The 26,787-nt window shown below is 33.9% G+C and overlaps 2 protein-coding genes across 4 annotated transcripts in view; both read right to left on the bottom strand.

Moving 5' to 3' along the window:
* LOC106787510 (rac guanine nucleotide exchange factor JJ-like) overlaps positions 1-20,744 on the bottom strand; it is a 37,661-nt gene extending 16,917 nt beyond the window's left edge. Inside the window, exons 1-4 of one of the 3 annotated variants that reach the window (XM_014749913.1) lie at positions 20,435-20,744; positions 7,666-7,805; positions 3,740-3,795; positions 541-838 (exon numbers count right to left, since the gene is read on the bottom strand). In XM_014749913.1, the coding sequence (XP_014605399.1) occupies positions 541-829 (289 nt within the window). In that variant the 5' untranslated portion in view covers positions 830-838; positions 3,740-3,795; positions 7,666-7,805; positions 20,435-20,744. Of the gene's footprint in view, positions 1-540; positions 1,163-3,739; positions 3,796-7,665; positions 7,806-20,434 lie in introns of those variants that run through there. The other 2 variants (XM_014749912.1, XM_014749910.1) reach the window with 2 other exon arrangements.
* A 1,939-nt stretch (positions 20,745-22,683) lies between these two features.
* LOC106787534 (GRB2-associated-binding protein 2) lies at positions 22,684-26,250 on the bottom strand. The gene is made up of 8 exons (XM_014749959.1): positions 25,838-26,250; positions 25,389-25,740; positions 25,016-25,144; positions 24,751-24,937; positions 24,381-24,662; positions 23,607-24,305; positions 23,396-23,535; positions 22,684-23,308 (listed from the first exon to the last, which is right to left on the bottom strand). Exons 2-8 carry the CDS (start codon positions 25,467-25,469, stop codon positions 23,060-23,062), a joined length of 1,767 nt encoding a protein of 588 aa, XP_014605445.1. The 5' UTR covers positions 25,470-25,740; positions 25,838-26,250; the 3' UTR covers positions 22,684-23,059.
* Between the last annotated feature and the right edge of the window lie 537 nt (positions 26,251-26,787).

The following is a 26,787-nucleotide window of genomic DNA, read 5'->3' as shown; positions in this document are numbered from 1 at the left end:
CGTCTTCTTGGAATCCTTTTTTTTTCGTTCGCGTTTGATTTCTCTTTCGCTACTTTTAGGATAATTTCTTTACTTTTTTTTTTTATTTCAAATTATAAAACTACAAGCCTCAAAGCTTCTGTCCTATATCTTACATTTAAATGTGTGTGCATGTGTGTTTATGTACTATCAGTGCTGAGAGAAATTAAACGTACGCGTGGACGCGTTTTAGCAGAAAATTATATCCTATGGCGTTATACTCGGATTGAAATTCTCTTTGAACCAAAGGAGAATGAGAAAAAGAGAAATAGAGAAGGATAGAGAAATCGTGAAAGTGGGTCATGGCCAATCGTGGGCGAGAATAGTCGAATTAATAGTCGAATGTAACTCGAACAATCGACTTGATGATCAAAATCAACTCAAAACATGCACATTTATTACGTAATATATCGTTAACCGTAAATATATAAATTTGTCGAATATCTATTTTGCGTTCATCACATTTATTTAATATTTAAAAAATAAAATAATTTCTAAAGGGAAATAATGACGAGAACGAACCTTTGGGTAAAGGGTCGACGCTACTGTTCGAAGAAAAATCCCCAATGCCAAGTCCACGGCCTTGTTGCTGTTGCTGTTGTTGCTGTTGCTGTTGCTGGTGCTGATGATGATGATAATGATGATAATGATGATGATTTTGAGGAGGAGGAGAAGCCTCTCTGACGCAACCCATTAAACTTAAAGCGCCACTAACACTTCCACCACCACTACCACCACCACTGCTTCCTCCTCCTCCTCCTCCTCCACTACTTCCACCTCCCCCAGCCCCACTATTACTTGCAGTTGACATTCTGCTACTCTGAAACATTCCGAAGAACCAAACTGCTACGTAAGATTCTCGTACACGTTGATACCAATTCGTTATGAACGAATTGTCCCGTGCTTTCCAATTCTTCCATCCATCCATCTTTGAGATTGATTTGTAATAATAATCCAATTTGTTTCTCTCAACGATCTCGTTTATATTTATTTTTATTTTAGTCTGTAAAAAAAATAAATAGAGCGTACTCGATTCCGAATTCAAACTGCGTAAAACATTTCGCGGAAAAAAAAGAGTTACTTCCGGTGTTATCGATCTGGACCACTCGACCTTGACCCTTAGACGCCTGCCTGCCCCCCCCGCCGCCCTCCGCCCGCAAACTCCTTTCCGATGCAGTTGCAAATTTTTCAATTAATTTTTATTCACCGAAAATATATCTCTATATATATATAGAGAACATTTTTCGCGCGTAAGTTGCAATTAATAAAAATTGAATGAAGTTATAGACCCCGTGTGTTCGAGTTTATTCAATAAACTTTCCTCGTTGATGCGCTAGTGTCAAGATTCAAGGTCGCTCGTTTAATTGGAGGAAGTAATTCATTGGTTACGGAAGAGCAATATGAAAGGTGTACAAGAGAATTGCATCGGATAATTATACAAAATTTTATAGAAGACACTCGTAAGTATGCACAAGCACAAAACACGCACGAAACACAAAACGTCACATAATCTTTCTAAGATGCTAACAACTTTCTCTCTCTCTCTCTCTCTGTCTCACTCTGTCTCTCTCTTTTTTCTATTTCCTTTTTTCTTTTTTCATGTAAAGATGCACGATGAACTCGAGATAAGAGAGAAAGACTCGTCGACGATGAGAAGACAGGAACGTGCTGATCGTTGCGGAAGCAGCTGAATGTATTCCCTCTCTCTTACTATCTCCAATGTAGATGTATATGTATATATATGTATATACAGACACTATGAGAGATGAGAGAGAAAGAGAGAAATACTGAATGCAAGAGCAAGAGAGAAACGGAATATGAGGGAGAGTAGGAGAAAGATAGAGGAGGTATCAATGGGTGAGAAAGAAATGGGGAATAAGTGAGAGAGAAAGAGAGAGAGAGAAAAAGAGGGGAAGGAATGTATGTGCGAGAGATACATAGGATTATTACCTATATATTATACAAGTAAATAAATCGACTATCTATTGGTCAATAATTGATATTACAATTTGTAATTAATTTATATTCAAGTAAAGTCTATAATATTTTTGTCTAAAAATGTTCAAACACTATTATGTTTGAAATTTTTAATACAAAAATTGACTCGATAAAAAATAAATGTATATGTGTATATATTGGAAGAAGGAAAGAGAGAGAGAGAGAGAGAGTATGCCCAACGGGTTGGTCCTATTCCCCCTCCCTTTCGTATTCTGGCTTTAGCAATAGGTCAGGAGAGATGTGGTTACCATGGTAACTGTAGTTGAGAAGGGTGCAGAACAGCAGCAGCATCGTGCATCGATTGCAACCCCTCGGATAGTATTGCTTGGAAGCGACCCTGACCTTCGCTCAGCTGACTACGCTACTATATATATATATGTGGTTACTCTCCTCGGATCGTAGAAGGGGGATTATATACTCTCGCATATATACGACGCCGAAGAGAATCATCTAACAGATTGTCTAACATAATGCCATTGTATTTGCTACTTGCAATTTTCTTTACAGCTTCATTCGTTTACGAATAAATATCTAATATCACATGAGATCTATCGTATATGACCATAGACATTTTATTCAAATATCATATGGGAAATATAATCTTTGCAAATTGATTATTTTTTATTCAAATATACACGTATCACGAATAACAGAAAACACCTCTGCCGTTTTCCTCCAAATGCAACTGCAATTGCAACTGCAAATGCGCATAGAAGAAAAGTGTCGTAATACGGGAGTGCACAATTTAATTAACACCGATAAATTCCGTAAGTAAGTATTTACACGTTAGATTGAATTAACACAACAAGTGTTGGAAAGGTTTAACAGTGTAGGAGAGAATTCTGGGATGAGTCAGGAACCCGTTATTGCATTCCTTTCCAGAACGGGCGGAATTATATGCGACCTTGAAATGCGACTGTCTTCGTTCGCAAGATGACACTGGTCTAACAATGCAATATACGTTGTTTAAATGTCTCACAAGACATTCCCCTTTACATTATCTCTTTCCATCTTCCTTTGAAGATCAATAATATATTATAATACAATTGAATTTTTCAATTTTAAACTGATTTATAATTTGTATGCACATGTTACACAAAAAAGAAAATAATATAATTGTAAAAAGAATTTATTTAATTAATCTAAACTTTCTGCATAAATTATAAAGAATATATATCAGGCAGAAATAGGCCAAAGGAAATGAGAAAGAAAAAAAAAAGAGAAAAAAAAAGGAAGTAAAGTAGATCGACTAGTTTTGATCGAGGCTGACTACTACATCGATTGGATCTCATTGCATCGAGTCGATAAAACGCGATGACCTTGTCGTGGCTTTCACGATGACTTGCCCACCCGGAATTAATGCCTAGGGTCTTTCGATTAAAACGTAACGTCCTATCCATCTATTCCTCTTAGCTTTTAATGTTCTCTGCTGATGAGGTTAGATAGAGTAAACGCAAATACCACGATTAGCATCGTTAAAAACAAATTCCAGAATCGTTAACGCAAAAATCCTGTCGTTAAACTATTACCAGACTTAACAAGAAATTATTCGACTAATTTACTTCATCTCAGATGCAGCACTCCGAAGGAAATGGCAATTTCTTTGATTACAAATTCGATTACATTTATGTTCCTCGCTTTTTATATAGTATTTTGTTTTCAAATAATTGGATGGATAGAAAAGATGGAACGATTCGAATAAACCGATATACAATAAGTTTACCTTAAAGATACATCAAAGAATTTTAGTAGTGGTGCATGATCGATATGTTCTTTGATCTGAAACAAAAAAGTAATTAGAATTAATTCGAAGGTAGATCAACTGTTATATAATCTACAGTGTAAAGGGTTAACTTGTAATTTTTTTGTTTTTTAATACCTATTTATATAATACTTCTATTTATTTAATAGTTATTACAAGGTAACAAACAGGGAGTTTATATTTAGTAAAACAGGAAATACGAAAGAACGAAAGGATCGCGAGTTTAAAAGATCTATTCACACAGATCAAGAATGAGCCCTGACACGACTGACAATTTTAAGTTTCTATTTATAAAGAGTGAACGAACGCGATGGCAGCAACCATCGTCTTTCGACTCTCTTCGAAAACCAGTTCTCGAAGATCTCATTTCCAAAAATGATAATAAAACAAGACGAAAAAAAGGAAAATACTTTCATTTCTAGTTTCGTTTCTCGAAATTGAAAATGTTCGACGACTGGGAACGATTTTCTTTCGAAAAAAAAAAAAGAGAAAAATCTGTCCCAGAAAAAAAGAGGAAAAAAAAAGAAAAAAAAAAAGAAATAAAGAACTGAAGAAAATCCTGAAAAATTCCGGAAGCGAATCTTTTCTCCCTTTAAGTTTCACGAAGTAGAAGAAAGAATGAAAGAAAAAAAAATAGAAAAAGGGAAGACTTTATTCCTATTCGTCTTGAGCTCGGGTTTATTTAAGAAATGTCTGAGCTGGAACGAGCGCCACCCTGGATATATTTATACACGACGGTGATAAAAGGGAGGTGGTGGTAGTGGTGGAAAATAGTTTTTGGCTGGCTTGCATATCGTTCAAAAGTAAAAGAGTCTTTGATCAGTGTCAAAGACGCAACGAAATAGCGAGAAAGAGTAAGAGATAATCAAATATTTTACTCTCTTTCGCCATTTTACAAAGACATTTTCTTTTCCTTCTCTCATGCAAATTTCATTTTCAATTTTTATCCTAAAAGAAAAGAAAAGAAAAGAAAAGAAAAGAAAAGAAAAATCGTTTCACCAGAAACAAAACGAAAGTCAAAAGTTTGTATAAACGCGATTTTACAAATTAATTACATTAATTCTTTTTAGCGCGTATAAGACAAAGAGATAATAAAATGACGAAATAAACACGAATTGTAAACTAAATTGTCATAGCGAGAAATAAAATAATTGATTTAGAAAATCAAGCGAAGAACTTTTGACCGTGTACTTCGTAGTTCCGCATAGCACGAGTCTGAATGAATCGTATTATTGTAAATGCCTTGTGTCTCTACCATTATATGTACATTTTCCGCGTTATAAGAGGAAATACACTCAATTACAAGAGGGAGAGAGAGAGAGAGAGGGAAGATCTTAATTAGACGAAAGGTTAAAATAAAACTGAGCCGAAGGAAACGCTTAAAAGGTATGAATTCCTTTTTGTTATACCTTTTCTTTTTTTCTTTTTTCTTTTCTTTTTTTGTCACGAAGAAGTCAGTAATAGTGAGTGAAAGAGAATGAGATAAGGATAGGAGTATGAAGTTGGAAACGGGGATTGGAATAGGGGTTGTACGAGAGTGTGGGGTGAGAATGGGGGTGTGTGTGAGGGGGGGGGAAGCAATTGCTGAAGCTTTTCCGTGGCATTCGTGATTATTCGCTGGGAAAAGAGACAAAAGGAAAAGCAATACAGTAAGACTAGTGTGTTCCACCACCACCACTCTCTTTCCGCTTCCTTTTCCTCTCCCATACTACATTTTTTTTTCTTCTTTTTCTTTTTTTTTTTTTTGTTACTGTCACTATCAACCATAGTCTCTTTCTGTTTCTCTCCCTAGACTATACTCATTCCATTTTCTTTTTCCCCGAGTCTTTCAACGCGACGCCGGCTGGCATTTTCTAGTGGCAAAGAAATGGAAAAAGTTAAAAGTCCAGATTACTGTGTAGGCGTATCTCTCTCTCTCTTTCTCTCTCACACTTGCTGCAGGTATTTACTAAGTGTACGTTTAACGAGGACGCTATTGTCCAAAGATTCCTTTTGTCAGATCCGTTTCTTCGTGATTTTATCGAGAGAAAGATAGAAAAAGATACTAAGAACACAAAAGTGTGTGTGTGTGAGAGAGAGAGAGTGAAAGAATTATTACATAATTTTATATAATATTATAAAAGAATAACAATAATATATATATAAGAAATAAATAAATTGTAACACACCCTCGAGGTGGGTGTTGATTTCTTCTTTTTATAACTGGACATAATATTTTATCGGGTTTTTAATTGGACGAGAAACGTTCTTACTCGGACGATACGTACTGAATTTTCTCTTATCTAACTTTAGTGTTTCGCCCTTTACCCTTAGACCTTCGTCAACTCTCGAGGGCTCGTCGAGGCACGAGAGTCATATCCAAAATGGTCTCCTTCGATCTTCCTAAATACGATTTTTCGAGGGCTAAACTCTCTCTCTCTCTTTCTCTTTCTCTTTCTCTTTCTTTGAGCAGAGTACTGCACTCTCGAATGACTCATTCTTCTCGTTCACGCCTTACTCACGCTTCGACGAAACTTCGGTTACAATTACACCACTTAATTAATCCTGGAACACACTAATTGGATCCCCGAAAAAAGAAAATATAAATGAAAGGGAAAGCGTGTATGTCTCCCTAAGCAACTATTATCTATAAGGATGATCTTTATTATTTTATATAATAACTATTATTATTCAATTACTTTCATATTTCGATCTAACACAAACAGTATTTAATAAATAATGTTCATTTTTTAAAGTCTTTCGTAATTTTACGAATAGAAATTCGTAACATGATTTATTAAATTTCAAACAATTAAAACAAATAGCATAATACGATAAACGTAATCCCAATAATCTCTGACATGTAAGCGAGTATAAACTAACGTCGTTCTGCTCAATAAGGAACTCGTTAATTTCCGAAGGACTTGAAGAAACAATGCTCCCTCTCTTTCTTTCTTTCTTTGAGCATGGCAAATTGACCAATGCGTTCTCTTATTTTCTAATCAGACGAACGGTATCAATTACGGCACTTCTCTATCTCTCTTTCTGTCTCTCTCCCTACTTCGTTTAATTTACTATCTACCCTTCCTTCTCCTCACGAACGAAAGATAAACTCAGCTAATGAAATGAAATGAGAAACTTATGTGAGTCATTGTTATTGTTCGTCGTTTTAAAAAGCTTACGAAATATTTCTCCACACGCACACACACACATACACAATTTTTGTTCTAATTTAATTCTTCTTTATTTTCCCCGCCACACCATTTATTTTTATTTCAATTTTTCGGTTTGTACCTTTTTTTCTGGCTCCCTTCTTTGCCTTTTCTTTTTTTTTTTTTCTTTCTTTTCGTTGACCAAATTAGCAACTCACCAATCGTATTCTGCATTTCATCATCGACGCAACAAGAAGAACAGCTGCGTGAATTCTGATGCGAAAGAGAGAGAGAAAGAAAGAAAGAATGATAAGAGAAACGAACTTGCGATGCGCGGTGCATCCAGAAAATTTTCTGACGACTCAACCTCGACTCTCTGGTTGGGATGACTCATTGATATGAAACCTCCATACAAATACATGTGACTAATTCGTATCTCGAATTATCCTTTCGTGCTGTGATCGGTAGATCAATTTGTTTTATTTAACGAAATGTTAGATACAAAAGGTCCGTTAACAATTTTCTTTCATTTTTTTCTTGTCTCTCTTCTGTGTAACTTGATCGAAATGTCTAGGATACAGTACGAGCTTATAGGGGAGCTTTGTTAAAAAGAAAAAAATAATATAAAAGGGGGGTTAGAAAGACACGTTCGCGCCGATACTTGGGCTCGATAAGTCACGCGTTGCGAAAAATAAACGAGAAGGTTCGAGAGAGAAAAAGAAAAAGAGAGAGAGAGAGAGAGAGAGAGATACCTACCCGGTGTCTCTCCAGTCGCACGTTTTTCTTTCCTTACGTGTTGCATTAAAAACTGGTGTGCATCTAGTACTTTCTGACCTTTTCATCGGGTCAATGACATCCTCCACCAGTTTCATCCCACTCGGAAACTCCTACAAAGACTTCAACACATTCAACAGAATTAAAAAAATACCTTTATATATAAACTCTTATATACTTTATATATATAAAATAATAAAATAGTTCTTTTCTCTGTATCTAATCGGGTAACCCATCCGAGTATATTAATCGCTGTTAAAGCTGCTTGACTCTTTGATGATTAAATAAAACGCGTGTTAATAAATGAACCATCGTCGTGATATTACTGGACTCTGCATATTGTTTTATTTCTAATATTAATTATTACACACGAATATATTTTTTATGCGTTATATTATTATTAGATTTGTTTATAAATATTTTGTAAAAATTTCTTTGGCAATTTATGCACGCGTAAATTATTTCAATGGGATAGTAATTTTACGTACACGGGTATAGAAAAGATAGGAAATGAAAAAGAGAAAAAGATAGACGATTATTCCGTAATAACGATATAATTGCAAGTTCAAGTGTACGGAGACTGTTAAAAGCGTTGGCGTAAGATGTCGTCGTTCTGTCAAGTGTCTCATTACTTCTCTAAAAAAAAAAAGAAAGGAAGAGAGAGAGAAAGAGAGAGAGAAAATAAGAAAGAAAAATGAACTTATTGTCTGGAGATAACTCGCTCGATCTTCCTGACCTCCGGTTTGATTAATTACCTCGCGAATCTTACCACATGGACTTTGACACGAATAATTATAATCGTAATAATAATTATAATAATAACCCTGGTACGCGCGTTAATTAATTTCTGCCGGGACTTTCTGCTAGGAACAATTCTTTCAAATTTCACGCCACTGTATTAGCCGTAGAATTCAAGGAGGCGTGATAAATATGATTCAGAGTACGAAGTAGAATGTCGAGAAAATTAGAATTTTATTTTTTGCCTAACCACCTATATGTGCACGCGTTCACGTTTCTCGTTTGCTTTTCAAACAGGAAATATAAACGTTTCGTATTTTTTAATCTACATTTTTTTGTTTGTTCTATGTTAATTCGTACACGATTACGCTTGGAAAAATTCATCGAATTAATTCAACGTATTTACAAGTAATAATAATACGAAGTACATATCTATTAATACTTATTATTAATATATTAATACTTGGAATATATTAAATAATTTTGATGTCAACTCGAAGTCGTAACTGTAAAACGTTAAAACAAATGTATTTTATCTGAAATGTAAGTAAAATGTGTTAGAGTATTAAAAAAATTGTTAATTAATTGAAGGAAATGTGTATTGTAGTTTAAAAACACATAGTATATGTTCGGAGCACCGTCCCCTTCGAAATCCACCGATGAAATGAGACATTGTCCTCTATCAAATTACTTTTATTMAATGTTGTTTATATGACTTTCCTAAGAAGGAAATTTTATTTCTTACGAATATTATTTTTCTTTTTCATATGTACCACATACGGAAAGTAATTTAAACAACAAATCGATAAAAAAACTATAATATATGACAAAAATCCAGTCTAACGCAGAGACTTATACTCGGTGCTTTTAATTAATAATACACATTTTCTTCGATTAATTAACAATCATTTTAAAACAAATGTACTTTATATTATTCTTAAGATTAGTTTATAGATATATATACGTACACGCACACACACGCGTCACAATTAACACCAGAATCTTCCATAATCTCGTTCACAACTAGAGTTTTATCTCACTCTCTTCCTACTTTTATGTTCATCAAAATTGATCATAACTATCGTATCGACATAAATTAATTTTAATTTCAAATGAATAAATATGTCTACATAAAAACGAATCTAACGAGGTCGGTTTATCAATGAAGTATATAAAACACGGATTAAAATCAAACTGTTGATGTTACACCTGCTGCTATTCCGGCATATATGCGCTCGCGCGTGTATGCGTGTATGTCCTACTCTATAAAATCGTAACACAGAACACACAAGGAGAATTACTTTAGAAATGGCGAACCGGTCTGACGAGCACGAACCTTGCTCGGTTGGAAGATACGTCGATCGTCTCAAACCGTTACGCGTGGCTATGACCGTCCAGAAAACCGGTAAGACATAATCAAAAAGAACTGAGAAAAAGAGAGAGAAAAAGAGAGGGAGAGAAAGGAAGAGGGAGACCAATACCAAAGCTACTCCTTCTCTCTTTCTTTTTTTTTTATTTGTATTATTTTTGTTTTTCATTTTGATTTAAGTCGTTCGTTTGCAAAAGGCGAGGCTTCTGGCAAACGAACGAATAACACGCATATCTACCTGCAAGGGTGGTTCCAAATTTCTTAGACGAGAAAAATCTTTAATAATTTTCTACGTTTGTAAAAGACAACACATTTCATTTCAAATTATACGAAGTTAGGAAATGGTCGAGAGAGATAACGCGATTTGTCCCCGTCGACTAACTAAATTCGACGTTACTTCCGGTCAATTCGATGCGTTCAATTTTGTCATTAATTGCCGTAAACGGCTCTCTCTCTCTCTCTCTCTCTCTTTCTCTCCTGGTACCACTACTCTGCAATACTAATTGGCATATTAATTGCCTTCTGGTCAAGCGCAGTCCAGTAGTAACTCTCTTGAACGACCCATCATCGTCACACCTGTTCACTAACATACACACATAACAAGTTTTTAAGCATCTGAATATGTTAGGACAGATATATTAGGAATATGTTAGGAAAATTCTCGCATCTTCTTTTAGAAATATACGTTTATCATTTTATAATAATAGTATTAATTAAAAAGTCGTGAAAAAATTGTTCATGAAAATTACTCTTAAGTAAAATTTAGTGCAAATTTTTCGAAATAAAAGAGGAGAATGATATTCCCTTTCATCGCGTACATTCATAGTGTACCCATCTTTGAAAACATGAGATTTGAGAAGAAGACTCGTCTCTTTTAAAGGGGCACTGTAGCCTTCAAATATTTAAGTTGTGTCTCGCAGCGAAGAAGGAGTAGAGGACATCGTCCGAGATTCAAGTCTCGTGGTTCCTCCCCAACCACCTCTTCCTCCTCCTCCTCCTCTTCTTTCTTCCATCAGCTTCACCAACAACGCGAGTAGCAAGCTATTTCGGGAGTACTTGATTCTCAAAGGAAAGAGAGAAAGAGAGACAGTATATCTTGTCTGGATCATTCTCGTTTAATTGTGTTTGTTTTAGATGATTATTTTCATTTATTTTAAATCAAACAACCAACAAGGCCAGAGTAACAAAGTTAAGCATAACAAATAGAAAAATGCAATTATTTAACATGATACTACATTAGAAATCGTGTACCTTATCTCTGTTTTATTATAAATTTGTAATAAATGATAATTTATGATTATAAAAGATTAGACTAACCCAAATACGTCTCTCTGTTACTATATCCTAGTTGATAACAGGAACAAACTAAAAGGAGGAAAGAAAATGTACAATCTGACATAGTTTCGCTGGAGATTCAGTTACAGCAATCCAGGATTCAAAAAGATCATTGCTGTGGTCCATTAGTAGACTGTAAAGATTGCAAGAAGAAGGTGGGAAAAGGAGAAAGGGATATATGTATAGGAAAAGGATAGAAAAAGAAAAAGAAAAAGAGAGAGAGAGAGAGAGAGAGAGAGAGAGAGAAAGATGGACTCTTAACGGAATCATTGAGAAAGAGAGAGAAGAGGTGGAAAGTATTCCTCGAGGCGTATGAGAGTCGATCTCAGGGCGGATTCCCACCAAAGGATCGGTCACGACTTAGGGTCGCCATAAACGCAGTCCGCGGAGCACTACCGACGATTGGATAATGCGAGTTTTGCTATATCCTACTCTCTTCTCCCTATTCAGAATTTACTCTGATCATTACCGCGTTCTTCTTCTAAAACGGTAACCCTTCTTCAATTATTCTTCTCTCTCTCGTGTTTATTTTCCTTCATCTTTCTTCTCTATGTTCTTTATAATACAGAATATAGACCGAAAGTTCATAGATAGGCGGTACAAGTTCCTTAAGTGATGTTACAAATACATTCGTTAAAGTGTGCACTCGCTCGATGGATTTTCCATATAACTTTTATTCAAAAATAAGTATCGATTTGTGTGCATGAAACAAAAAGTTGGGAAATAGCTGTAATATTAATTATTTTTAAGATCGAACATATTAAGTTACGTTGATTCCAAATGAGGCATTTTGTCTATAGAATAAATCGAAAGTTTTTCCTTAATGCATGCACGCATGCACACATGTTGTATGTACATACCCATATAGGAAGGTTTATTGGGAGAGAGTTTAGGTATATGCAAAGATAACATAAATACAAAGAGGAAGTGATTAATCCTTTAAACGTGTACCAGTTGTTAAACAAAAAGGATTAGACCTTTATCGCAAAGCCGGATATTAAAGTACGAATCCCAAAAGACCAATTATCTTATTCCTCGTTCGAGTCTCGATCATCCGATCAATTGAACATGCAAGAGAATGCTTGTTGATTTTTTTATATAACCATTGGTGATTAGGAAGGTAGACAGAAGGAGAGAGAGAGGGAGAGGGAGAGGGAGAAAGAGAGGGTGCAGAGGGAGAGTAGTTTGCGATTAGAGACCGGATAAGTCTACTACCTGGCGACTTGAACGTTCGTGCCGGAAGTAGCATGGATGGTGGTGGGTTGTTGCTCGAAAGCAAGGCTAAAACTTCGTCAGAGAGAGAGAGAGAGAGAGAGAGAAATTACGTATTGATCGTGAACTGAAACTCATGTTCGTGCGTTGGACTTGCGAAATGCGAGGTCATCGTACTTTCCAATTAACTACAATTTTATTCGATGAAAAAGGCTTAAGAAAATTTTGGCCATTCGTTATTCCAATAAATCTCTAATTACATTGTTATAGATATTTATAATTTACAACGCCCACGCGTGCACGCTCGCACGCACTTACGCACGCACGCGAAAAAGTTTATAATCGAAATAAATTATTATAGAAAATCTTAGTTATAGTGTATAATATAAAATTGTTCCATACGTTAGAGAGCAGATAAATTCGCGAGATAAAATACTAGATAAATATTAACGCTGTAGGAAGAATATAATCTAAACGGGAAAAAGCTAGCCGGTAGGAGGGAAAATACAGAAAAGAGGAAAACAATGCAATAGTGCGGAATGCAAGATGAGGGAAGAAAATAAAATGGAACAAAACAAAAGGAAGAAAGGGAAAAAAAGAGTATGTATTGTGAACTCGTATCTTATAGTCAAATGGCTGGACCACTTCCCGGACACACCGAGCCTTCGCGTTTCCCTTTCACACTTCCCCCCTTTAGAACTTCCCTTTTGCAAATGCACGAGAGCAGTTGAGTTCAGTTCCACCCACACAGTTCCATCCTGTCTGCATAGAGTTCGACTAAAAGTGAGCTTCCCCTCTTTTCGTCGATGTTTACCGACCATACCACGTGTGCATTTTCATGCCCACGTGGATTCTTCTTAGAGGACTGCTCCCTGTAGCTCCAAAGGGAAAAGGGTTGAACGGTAATGGAGGGAGACCAAAAAGGGTAGAACAATCCGGATTAATGCTACCTTTTTTCTTTCTTTCTTTTTTTAAATTCGACACGATTGGTTTTAACCCTTTTTAGCGAAATTTCAAGTAACATTCGTACGAAAGTAATTATTGAAATGAAATAAATAAGTAAATAAATAACCATTTAAGAAAACATACGAGGGTTGAGAGATTTGATCGGAGGAAAGGGAGGGAGGTTAATGTAATAAAATGTATCGAGTGTTAATCGCATTATCCTTGGTGTTAGAATACCCTGGAGAGTCCCCGAAGAATGGGAAGGGTTTGAGGAGGGTGGAAGGGATCGTCTTCCTGCTGGTCGAAGGGCCGGTCAGGTTCGTCGGACCGTCTCTCTTGCGTAATACGGCCCTGAGCCGTAGTCTTACAACGGTAATGGAAGCCTCGGCCAGGCTTCCTCCTACGGCCCGACAAAACCCGTTTCTTCTTACAGTTTAACGATCATGGACGCGCGTCAGAATTTATGCGACGCAACCCAACGAAGGATGAAAAAGAACTGTGCTCTCTGGGGAAGACCCACTTTTTTTTTTTAACTACTCTTCCTCGACCATTCCAAAACAGATTGCTATACTTATAAACCTGGCTACTTTTTGTTTCTTTTTCTTTGTTTTCCATTCTGAGAGGTAGGAAAAAGAAAAAGTTGAATTATTGAAAAATCTTGGCTCGCACCTAATCGCAGCTGCGAAATAATACGATTACGTTAGTTTCAACGAGTGATACTTTTATAAAGCTTCGATCCGCGCATATTTATGAAAATCGATATCCTACAGGAGAGATCGAATTCGTGGCGAACCACGACGACCGCATGCTATTCGTGATTGGTGCTCCGTTTCGCGGCAATATCTTTCGCGAGACTACACACCTGGCGGATTTGGAAAATAACCGAGTTTGCCTTTCGATCAATACGATCTATAAATCCTCCTGGAACGATATAATCTTTCATTTTGAAATCCGATGCATCCGTACGTTTTCAAATTCCCCAACGTCTCTTTAAACATTATTATGCGATATTATATCTTAACGCGAAACAAAATGACGAATATTATTTCCCTAAGTTTCATATAGACGTGAAAAACAGTCTACCTATGCTGATGATGATACGTGGGAACAAAATGCGTGATCCTTTCGAAAAGAGGATGTGGGCGGTGTCGGATTCCGATATTCTGACATACTCTACGCGAAATTCAGCACGTACATGTATTAAAAAAGAAAAAAAAAGAAACATATTTTCTCTATAAAATCCAAACTTCCTGGATGATTATCTATCGTCCAGCGGTGATGGCGGCATTCAATAATTATCGCAAAAAATCAAGTGGAAAAATTTCCGATGGACGAGGCACGATTTGAAAATGGTTGGGAAACACTGGTTAACATAGTAAATGCAAAAGGAACCACTAGCGGACTTGATCGTGTCTTATTTACAACGAGATCGAGATGCACATCGAGAGACTCTGGCACGAATACGATGTGCACTGGCCTGCTCGGCCACGCTCTGCTTGTCCCTACGAACGCAGCTCATTACCATGTTCATTCCTTAACCCATCTCCCCCTCCCCCTACCCCCTACCCCTTTTCGCCCCCGTCCTTCCTCCTATTTTATCTTCTATCCCTTCACTTTTCTATCCTCTTTCTCTTCCTCTAATACACTATCTATCTTTCTATCTATTTATTTATCCATCTATTTAACCAATCATCTACCTATCTATCTATTTCTCCTCAACACGGTCTAACTATCGAAGTCTCTTCTCTCCATTTTACGCTCACCGAACGCGTCTACAATTTTCTAGAACAGAAAATCATCACAAAATTATCCGAGATCGTGATAGAGGAGGATTCTTTTCATTCTTTTGCGGAAAGTTCACCGAACGAATTTAGCCCAGTATTTAACATTGCTGTTAACAGTAACGTAAAGATATATATATATTAATGTATTGAACATATACGTATACACACGGATATAAAATAAACAAGAAATGATATATAACATAAGTTAAGTTACTTTTTGATTAGAATTTTGTTTGTTAACTAAGAAACTTGTTATCCTACGGGTCTTATATTTTATAGGTACAGCATTGAAGAAACGATCTTTATGCGAGTCGTGTATCAAGCCTAATTAGGTAACATAAAAGGACGCCGAACGTCTATCCTACCTGCTACTCTCTTGCTTCTAACTCTTGCTAAAGATTTTCCCGTTCGTTTTTAACGAAATAACGAAAATTAAATTAGGCGATTGTAACTCGAAAGAAAAATATAAAAAGTGTGTGTACTTTCTAAAGTAAAAAAAAAAAGAAAAAAAAAAAAAATAATAATTCGAGAAGGAGCAACAACAACAAAAAATACATTCGTATAAATAAAAAGTCAATGGCGACGTTAATTAGCTCGTTAACTGACGACGATAACACGATGAGTCTCTTTCTTTCTTTCTTTCTCTGTCCGCCTGGCTGCTCGTCTGTCTGTCTGTCTTTCTCTCTTCTCAATTAAGAAAATACGTATACTTAAACATATATTTATCTCTCTTCTCTTATCTTTCCGACCTATTTGCTCTCCTTCGAGAGGGAAATCACAAGTCACGGTGAAAATCACAGTAATTGCTACACGAGAATTTGGGTTAGCCTACTCTCTTGGACACCTCTTTAATAAATAATTCAAAAAAAAAACTAAATAAATATATATATATACGCGTTTTTTCCCCGTGTAAAAAGATGCAGAATAGAATAATACAAAAATGAAATATCATACGACAAAACTATAATTGTACACGATCAATATATCTTGAAATTGTTTTGCGTGATTAAATCGTAGAAAAATTCAAGAAGAAAAGTCCTGACTGAAAAATTTACGATTAATACAAAATGAAAAAAAAAAAAATAAAAGAAAAAAAAAAGCAGCAAAATTGAAATCACATTGAATCTAATCGTTCTCCGTTTTCACTGACGGAAGATAAATCAACTCGGTTATGGTGGTTCTCTTCTGAGAAACTTGTAGACGGTGAAATCTCATCTTACGTCACATGTTCTCCTTGCATGCATCTCTAAAGTCGTTCTACGATCGTCATTCTTAAAGTTGGACAGAGATAAACAAATCGTCGAACCGAAATAAAGAGAGGTGGTAAAGAGAAAAAGAGAAATGGAAAAGAGAATGGAAAGTAGAAGATCGATTTTGGTCTTCTCCTGGGGTTCGGTTCACGCAGCTTCCGATGAATCCAATGAATGTCGAGAATATGATGATGTCGAGCTTATTCTCGAGAATGCATGCATGCATGCATGCATATACGTATACGTGTATAGAGAAATAGGATTATGTATCGACAGCTATGTCCTCGTTTCGCGTTCATATTTACTTTCCATTCTAACTAAAGTTTCCTTTTGAATTGTTCATTATGAACGAGATACATTTTGCACAAAGTTTTATTCTATTTATATTAGAAGATATATACGTAATCATGTAGCTCTATTATACGCGTTATCCTTACTATTTATTCTTAAACACCTTTCAGCAAAAAAATGGCTCTCTATTAATAGATAATAATTAATTTATAAATAAGATGAATTTTTATATTTCTTACTATTATTCTATATGTTCGAATTTATGCTTGCAGTTACTTTAAAGACGGTAAATTCAAATGCATCTTCTTCCTGGTTCTCAAACATCGTAATGGATTACAAAACAAAGCGAATACGCTAACGAAGTGTTATAACAATTAAAAGCGTATGAAATAATTACTAATTCGTCAGTGTAACTTTCACTTATTCTTCGTCTTCTTCTTGTTATTGAATCAATTTTATTTTAATACTAGAATCACGTGTGCATATAATGTCGAGTTTACATGTTCCTTTTACGAGAAGAATAACGACGAGAAAAAAAATTCTCAGCAAACGCCTGGTGGATCATTATATGGATCGTTATATAAATTATTATCGATCTTCGCACGCAGAAATTAATTCCCTTTCTTTTTTTATATCATATATAATATAAAATAGTCAAACTATAAAGTACGCGAAATGAGATCTCCCTTTTATTACCATAATCTTCTAGCCGATGAAAGTAAACTGCCATAAATCTAAAAGTAATTCAAGCAAAGCAAGCATAATCGATAAACCTAAATCGTATGAGTCTCTTGATACGAAATAAAAAAGATATAAACGTAATGAAATTTCTTTTACAAATAAATATATACAATATTAACGAGCCTAATTCAATAAGATACAATAATATCTCGATATTGTGTTCGTAGATAAACGATAAAGAAATTGACCGACTTTTGCACATCGAACAGTCTTCTCTGAACGCTAACAAAACCCGACAACCATAATCCAAAGACCTTTCCGTTTCTCGATTCAATTTACCTCTCATATTATTTCTATTTAATCAGCTGATCTAACAAATATCGAACCTAACAATAGGCTAAATGTTGTATCAATTTAAACCAACAACTAAAATTATTACTTACAAATGATAGAAACGAATTTTACGAATGAAATAAAAAGAGAGATCGATTGTATAATCTATAAAGAGATCCATAGATCAATGCCTGACATTTCCAAGCAATTCCTTCTTCTGTTTAAACAGCTGATCTAGCAAATTACTTGTAAAAAATAATCGACAGTATTGTATCGATTAGAAAAATATGGAAAAATTCTAATGAAAAATATCGAATCGGGAAATATATTGAAAAGAGATCTACAAAAATGAATGGAATCAATTTAAGTTAGGAAGATAGATGAGAATAGATCGATTGTGCAAAAAAAAAACTGATCTATAGATCAGTCCCTGACATTTCCAAGGAATTTTCTCTCTCTGTTTCTCTTTGGTGTGGCGCCTGTGGGCCGCGCCTAAACCGGGTCGCCCGATTATAACTCTTCTCTTCGTTTCCTGTCTCTCTAATGCAACCGACGCTGCTTACTATAAACGTTAAATATATCTATCTATAGAAATACATGCACATGTACATACATATACGTATGTATATACAAGATCTCACCCATGAAAATGCAAGAGAATTGAAAATGAACATGAACAAATGCGAAAGAGAATATAATATATTATTGTAAACCAACATGACACGAGATATTATATAGAGATAGAGAAAAATGAATTTCGACAAATTCGAAGTTAATTACGTAATTCGTTGTTCTCGGGTAACGAAAGTGAGCCTTCGACGCTTCCGTTCAATTCGTTTAGTTATTTACTTAAAAAGACAGCCGAATTTTTTCGAATAATTTCTTATTGTATTGAAACATTAAATAACTGTTCGATTATCGTCAAATTTTCTTTAACTTATTCCTAAAATTTTACAATAACGTATAGAATTCTAAATGAGAATGAATGGGCATACGATTAGTTGTAAATAAATGAAGAAAATAAAATTGAATGAAGCTAATTGAACTCGTAGCTCGATTTAATAACGCTTATTTTACGAAGCTTCGGTAATATTGCTGGTGTTGCTCCTGGTGGTGACTACTACCTTACTGGTTATGTTAGTATGGTTGTTCCTCTTGCTTGCTTGCTGGTGTTCGTAGATCGTCTGACTTGCGTAATCAAAACGGAATGTATTCGAAGAAAATAACGATACATAATTACGTTTACGACGATTATTGACCGCGCTCTCCTAACTCGTAAAAGCCCAAAGCCTGTCTTTAAATCTACGGATGCCTCGTGATCATCCTCGTCCTTCTTAGAAGCAACACACTTTTCCTTTCATGTATGGATTGATTATGGCTCTGGCTTTTTACGAGTACAAGGAGCTATCTCTCAAGGCTAAGAGAAGAAAATATCATAATAATATTTATAAAGAAAATCTATATATGGAATTGAAATTTTTCGCAAATTCAATCGAATTTGTAAAAAATCATTGTCAATAAAAACCTAACGTTATCACAAAACTTAGCAGGTGTTTGGAATCTTTCATTAAAAAACTACGACAAACAGATGTTATCTATCTTTCAAGAGTAACGCAATAAATTCCCTTTTCATAGTTCGGTGACAAACAATCAAGCTACATTATTCGCAATCGAGTGATCAAATTCAATATTTTTATGCCATTTATTATCATTATTATTACTGTAATTTATACTGTTCTCGTTCCCCTAAAGGAAGATAAAAAGAGAATGCATAGATCTCGATGAAACGTGGGTGTCTAAAGGTGACACGAGTCAACATACCTGAAACTTTTTTATACCTTACCGATGTTAACAAAAAATAATAAAAAGATTATTCTACTCTATACTCCAAATAATAACATAACTCGAATCTGTTGACTTCTTCTTTTTCCTTTTTCTTTTAAATGATCTTAAATGTTGATCAACTTTTTTAAGTAAAATTCTAATAGTTTTTAAATAAAAAAAAAAAAAAAAGAAGTCGAATAAATCTTTCTCTCTTTCTGTTCCTGCATTAAGTATTTCCATTTTGGAAAGTAGAATCTAATCGTGCATACTCGTTTGGGTTCCTTGAAGAATTTGGTGAGAAGGGTGAGGAATGTCGACCACATAAAGAAAGAGAGAGACAGATAGAAGACACAGCTGGGTGGTCGAGAACTCCACAAGTGGGCGAGAACGTTGAAAAGGGACACAAATATAATCCATCTAATATATCGACATTTTTTTTTGTGGAAAGCATTTAAATTATATATATATGTATATATGTAAATTTAAATTCCAAAGAAATAGGTGGGGCCATTTGTATTTTAAAATAGCCATCACCGAAGGATAAATAAATACCTAAGGATGTATTTCCTATAATTTCTGTTGCTCTCCCTTTTTTACCGATAAATAAACAGGCTCGTTTCATGCACATCGATCACTGCAATAGCATAATATGATCCAAAATAACTTTGTTTTAAATTCACATTGGAAATGACGTAAAAGAATTAAAAGAAAAATATACGAGATGATGATGATAATAATAATAATAATAATAATAATAATAATAATAATAATAATAATCATCATCATCATCATCATCATAAGAATAAGAATAAGAATAATAATAAAAGATATTTATCTTGGATCGTTCGGTCGTTACGAAGTCGATGCCATGTTTTTTTCTGAGCCAACAGGTGGCTCCGAATCGATTGATGTTGAAATAAGGAAAAATAAAAATGAAAAAGAAAAGTAAAGAAAGAAATAAAAATAACATTTATAAATTAAAATCTCACATCTGCCTGCTGTTTATCGAAGAATATGTTGCTCCAATCCGTTGTTGTCCGTAAACAAAAATCTTTGGAAGACTGCACAAATGAAATTTGCACACTTTTTAACTTTAGATTATTTTTGTTTACATCGATATACATGCACAAAGTCACAATGATCACATTATATAAATCACAATAATAATGATGTTTTAATACACGTATAAGATGACACGAAACAAAAAAAAAACTCAATCGAAAAACTAAAGAACACGACACGACAAATTCGAATGCAAGAAAGCGTAATACCTCGCCCGATGGTTGGCGAGTGAATGAGACAGGATAGTCGTTCGCTCCTCACTACCACGCACCCTAGCACTCTTTCGCAGAACTACTACTACAGTCTCCTTACTCTGCCGGTAATGCGTGTATTCTATTTATCGATGATGGTAAGACAGTTTTTTATAAATATACATTGTAAATAAATTAATATTTTTTTACTAAAATTAACACCGCAGAAAAGTTGGCATAGAACCTCAACAGCAGAAAAAATTAATAAGTACTCTTAATTGCATACTTTATTAATTAATTATTTAATTAGTTATTAATAATTGAAAATACAAAAACGTTTTTTCTCATTTCTAAGCAAAGCAATGAAGTTTTATATTGTTTTTTGTTTTCTATCAATTGCTCACTTTCTGTTTGTCCGGCTCCTCAACTTTATATTATCTAATATTTTTTATTTATCGTTAATTTGTTGAAAATAATTATTACACTTTGAATAATTATGAAATGGCGACGTCATGAGTGGGAGATATGTTATACGCATGTGCAACCACAAATTAAAGGTGCAAGCACACTTTGAAAAAAATGAAAACAAAGTTGATATATATACCTGCAGGGAATATATTTAAAGTTGATTTCCAAAGTAACAACCTATAGGGTAGTGAAAAGAAATAGGTTAATCATTCATAATGTATAAACAATAGGTAAATATTTTCATTTTTTCATTTTTTTCTGCTGTTGAGGTTTTATGCCAACTTTTCTGCGGTAATAAAATTAATTTTTATATCCGAACCCATTTAATTTTTCCTTTTATTCTTTAATATATATCAAAAATTTTGTAAAATATATATATAAATTAATATATAAATATTTAAGGAATATAATAAAATAGTATATAAATTATTTAACTATATAAATATGATTTATTTATTTTCTATGTGTATATTGAATTCTATACATAATAGCATAGGACTGCAATACCACAATCGATTCTTCTAAGTGTTACTCATGTTGTGCGAATGATCATTGCAAAATTATTGGTAACATATAAGGCAACATATTATTTTATCTTTTCGTAAATTAATTTTCATTCTGCGATATAGATATGTGTGCATGCTTTGGTTTGCACAAAATATATTTTCTTTCCTTACGTTTCTTTTTTTTTGGTGATATGCAAGACTTCACACATACACTCGTGCAAAGCATCATAATTATTAATAATAAATCTAATGCATAATTCATATGTACTAATTTAATATCTAATTTTTTACTACTTTCATTTGGAAAATAAGTCACCCATGGTTTTTATCGCGAGCACAAGTTTTTTCTTTTTCTACAAACACTTTTTAAAATTTTCGTTATTATGTACCTAAGAAAACGTTATTAAACAATACATAAAATCTAATAAAAAACATGTGCTCTCGTATTGTACACACATTCATATACGTATGTACATGTTAAATTCATGGCATGCTATGTAAAAAATAGATAAAAATAGCATCTTTAATAATATGCAATAGCAAATAAATTGTAATCAAAAATAAATCATTATTACAGATTATCTAAAAAGTAAATATACTTAAAACGATATTTACAATAATAAGAAAACCATATTATTTATCTTTATAGTATCTAAATAACCATTTCTTTTTAGTGTGATATCATAAAAACGTTAGAACTAAGCAAAAGATAAAAATAAATAAAATTTGGAAAAGTACACGATATATTATATATATAATAAATGGACTAAATAAACAAATTGAAACAATCTATTTTCTGATTTACATTTTCAATTTTTTGACTTAGTCCACTGCCATAATTATCATCACACACACATATATATATATTCAAAATATTTGTTGGAGAATGTTTGAAAAATCTTAATTTTTAATTAAAACTTAATAAAACATTATAAATCGTTGTGCGATTCATTAATAAAAATGGTTTCCTCTTCTTTTTCCTTTGATATATAATTTATATAAAATCTTATCTATATAAATCCACATATTTTATACTTAATAATACTATTGAAAAAATATGAAAACTCTTTTTTTCCTTTACAAATTCTAACGGTTGTGTGGTACAGTCAGGTTAATGGTACCAATGTTTTTTGTGTCTCTTTAGTTCTTTTTTTCTTTTCTTTCGTTTAATATTATATATTTTTGGTCCATTGAATATTGCTATACTTCTTTCATTAGGCAGCTTTTCTCTTATACGAGTCCTTTACTTTCTTTACTTTCAATTCGCTCCAAAATTAATTAATTTTAAACCGAATAGAAAGTAAATAATTCTTTTCTCTTAGAAAAAAGTTATCATTCTTAACAAACTAAAATTTGGATTTGATTCCGATGATATCAAAAGTTTAGGCTATGTTAACTCATCAGTACATTGCTTCCTTTCTTCTTCTACACGTTGTCGTGTACGATTGAAAGCCTCAGTTTTTAAGAAATCAACAGTTTTGTATACCGTATTATTTGGTGGTGATTGAGCAGGTGGTAACGTCGACGAAGCAAAACTTTCACTTGCTTCTAAATCAAGATCAAGATATTGTAACACAACTAACCGTCGACTTGATGCAGGAATGAATGTATTATTTTGATCTTGATAATAATATATCTAAAAGAATAATACATTTTTTAGAAACACTTTCTAAGACACACAATATTATGATCTATGTATATATATATTTTCGTATACAATTACCTCTTCTTTATCGTCAAAAGCATTATTATCTTCATCTGACGTTGACTGATGTCGAATACTATGTGTATGTACTGGAGGAGTTGGACTAGGTGCTGCTCGCATTCTACCTCTTCCAGGGGGGGAAGCAAGTTGCAAAGGTCCTTAAGAATCAAATCTTATTGTATAATTTCATAATATGAATTAAGGTAAAAATGAAATTTCTAAAGCTTACCTTCAATGGGTGACTTGTTTAATGGTGGTTTAAGTTTCCTATTAATACTAGGCGGTTCAGCTGGAGAATTTTCTGACGAACTCATTTCTAACGTTGGCAATGTTGTACCAGGTGATGCTTCATTGCTAATTATTGATATTGAGTCACTGGTTTTTCTACCAGGTTTTAATTCTCTGTACACCACAGGTGGAGGTGGAGCTACGGTTGATGATGGTGTTGGAGCAGAGCCGCAATCCCGTATCAAAGGACTTGGTAAATTGGAATAAGTAGCTGTTACCGAACTTTCCGATCGTGGACTTGGTGGTTCATCCTCGTGAAAATCATAACGAAAAACACGTGTATCTTCTATTGTAGTAGGTGCAGCATTTGAATAAACATGTTTTTCCGATGCTTGTCCAGGTTGATGGGATCTCGGGAAATCATAAGATTCATCCGTTATCGATCCAACTGGTGCTGTGTTTGCAACTGGTGTTGCAGGAGTCGTAGGCTTCGAACTTTCCGTTGCACCGTCTAAATTTAAATAATTGTGACCTGGATTTTCAGGTAACATGTGAGCTGGTTTAGGCGGTCTTGGAGGAACCGGTAATTTTTCTACATCTGGTGGGACAGTCGAATCTACGATTCTTAACTTTCCAAACCTCTTTCTTACACTCCATGAACCTATTTCTGCATCACCAGAATTGTGAGCTCTGGATTCAGCTGTGTCAAGTTAATTTTATAAAGTAAGACATTTTATTTATATAGTCAGTTATTTATTCTTCGTTAAATTTTTACCTGTGCGTGGAAAAGTATCCCAATTGACACTAGGTACAGGAGCAGTCCACTCGTCATCTGTAAATACACTTTCTGCGTCAGTAGTAGTAGGTGATCTTGGTGGCGAAGGAGCTAATCTTCTTGGAGCATCGTAATGTTCTGGCCCTTGTCCCATTCCTGAACTAAGAGAGCTGGTATCGTTAAGACGACGACCGGATATACATTCGCTGATAGGAATATAAGGTCCAGAGATTGTACTAGTCGGAGAGATTGGTGGTGATTCTTGGGATTCGTACTGAAACACTATAAACATAACATTTATAAGAGCCACTGTCAATTATTTGTTAAATATTATTACAAATAAATATAAATAAACGAGATAATCATTTACTTTGACATTGTTGTTCCTCGTCTTGAGTGTAAGCTTTTAAGCCGCAAACTTGACAAACTGCAGCAACCCATTTATTCATATCTGCCTCACTCTCGGCAACCAAATAATAAGTTCTCTTTGGTGTCTTAACGTTGAACGTAAACTGATACTTTTGCTTACAATTTTCAAACCTGAGACCAGCGTCGACCTATTAAAAAAATATATTACATATAATAATAATAACAATAATTAGCATATCGAGAAAGAATTAAGGATTAAATATTACTTGTTCGCATTGATCCAAATCGATGCGTCCCTTCAACTTTCTACATCGCCTGTCAGTATAATATTCTAAAAAATATTGTCCAGGTAATTCACCGCTGTGTCGAAGAGCAAACCAACGTTTCCTCCATCGCTTAAATCCAAATAAAACATCAATGAATCATTTTAGAACCTTAAAATATTATTATTTGACAAAGAAAAGTCCAATCATCACAAAACTAAAGGTTAAGATTTGTATAGAATTTTGTTAAACCTCTTACATGTGAACAATGTAAACAATGATAAGTTAATAACCCAATAATGAACCTTTTCACTATATAATATATGCAATATATATGCATATATGTATAAATAAATATAAAATAAATAAAACTTACAGCTCTCCATAACTTAGTAGGTGGAGATTTGATGAGCCATCCTTCGTGAACGATTTCTTGAGTAGTTCTAAGCACCTCCATGCTATCCCATGAACTCCTAAGATTTGATTGATTCTTAAATCATTTCAATATTCGATAACATTGCGTAGAGATAGTAGAACCACCGACACAGAGGACAACGGCACGCTCGTCGCCCATTTATCTATTTTTGGACGACACACTGACGATCACACGGATACATGAATCGCCTGCTGATCTCTTCCACGACGACATAACCACCATCACCATTACTAATACAATTACAATACTATCGTAACAAAACACTTACACACATTTATCTAAGTGTATATGTCTGAAGAAGAGAGAGAAAGAGAGAGAATATTAATAATCGGGGCAAATTGAAAGAAAGAGAGAGATGTATATATGTGTATCGTCGCCATTACTAATACCATTATAAACACGCGTGCCAAGGTTCGTTTTATGTGTCTGTGTGTATGTCTGTGTATTGGCCTCTCCTCGATGACAACGCACTGACGTACTATTTGCTAGTGTACCATCGACCATGATTACACATATCCTTCTTTTTCTTTTCTTTCTTCTTTTGTATATATTTTTAATTACCACGCGTAATAATTATCCACCAGCCATTCGCAAACTACCATTTTGAGGTTAATTTTTTTCTACGACTAATTAGCTGATTAATCGTCTAGATTTGAGGTTAGAATGATTCATTTTTTTTAATCAATTAAAAATACAAGAACATTCAGCGTTTACTTCTTTTTTTAATGCTAGTTTACATATACATAGCATTCATTTGATTGGAATAATTGAAAGGTAATTATGTTACTTATCGACTCGAAATAATTGATAGCATTTCATTCGAGAATAGAAAACTCGATAATCGATATTCGAAGCGGCGCGGAATTTGAAACATCTCGCGTATACACATGATCGCTAATTGAAATATTAAATTATTTTATTTATTCATTTTAAATATAATTAAAAAGATTTCGAGATTAGATGAGATTGCACGTTCGATTGTTATTAACAATTTCAAATTTTTCTTTCACACAAATTTTACGTATTATAACGAAATTAAAAATTTCTCAGTCTTTTCTTAAAAATTTTAATTCAACGAAATCATATGGTGTGATTCGAAGTAAACCATAAAGAATCTGTTGTCTTATTTATTGTAAAATATGAATAAATACAATGATGATAACATTACAAGTAAATAAACTTTTTCATCGTTTTCATGAATCATTGATATTAATAAATGAATAATCACGGTTACGATTAATATTACACTCTTGCTTTTGTTATCGTATAAACAGTACTTTTTTTTTTTGTTCTTTTTTTTATCATCTCGTCTCCTTCTTTTTTGCATTATATATATTTA

This window comes from Polistes canadensis, unplaced genomic scaffold, assembly GCF_001313835.1.
Source record: "Polistes canadensis isolate GaletaPanama2010 unplaced genomic scaffold, ASM131383v1 scaffold_103, whole genome shotgun sequence".
NCBI classification, from domain to species: domain Eukaryota; kingdom Metazoa; phylum Arthropoda; class Insecta; order Hymenoptera; family Vespidae; genus Polistes; species Polistes canadensis.
Note: the sequence above shows the minus strand (reverse complement) of the source record. Positions and strands in the feature narration are given on the sequence as shown.

What these genes read in the sequence shown, in the direction of transcription:
- LOC106787534 (XM_014749959.1), bottom strand. Translation starts at nt 25,469, where the DNA reads ATGGAGGTGCTTAGAACTACTCAAGAAATCGTTCACGAAGGATGGCTC. An exon ending in CTACTAAGTTATGGAGAGCT is followed by an intron (nt 25,145 to 25,388) that starts GTAAGTTTTATT and finishes TTTGGATTTAAG; the next exon opens with CGATGGAGGAAACGTTGGTT. An exon ending in GGATACTTTTCCACGCACAG is followed by an intron (nt 24,306 to 24,380) that starts GTAAAAATTTAA and finishes AACTTGACACAG; the next exon opens with CTGAATCCAGAGCTCACAAT.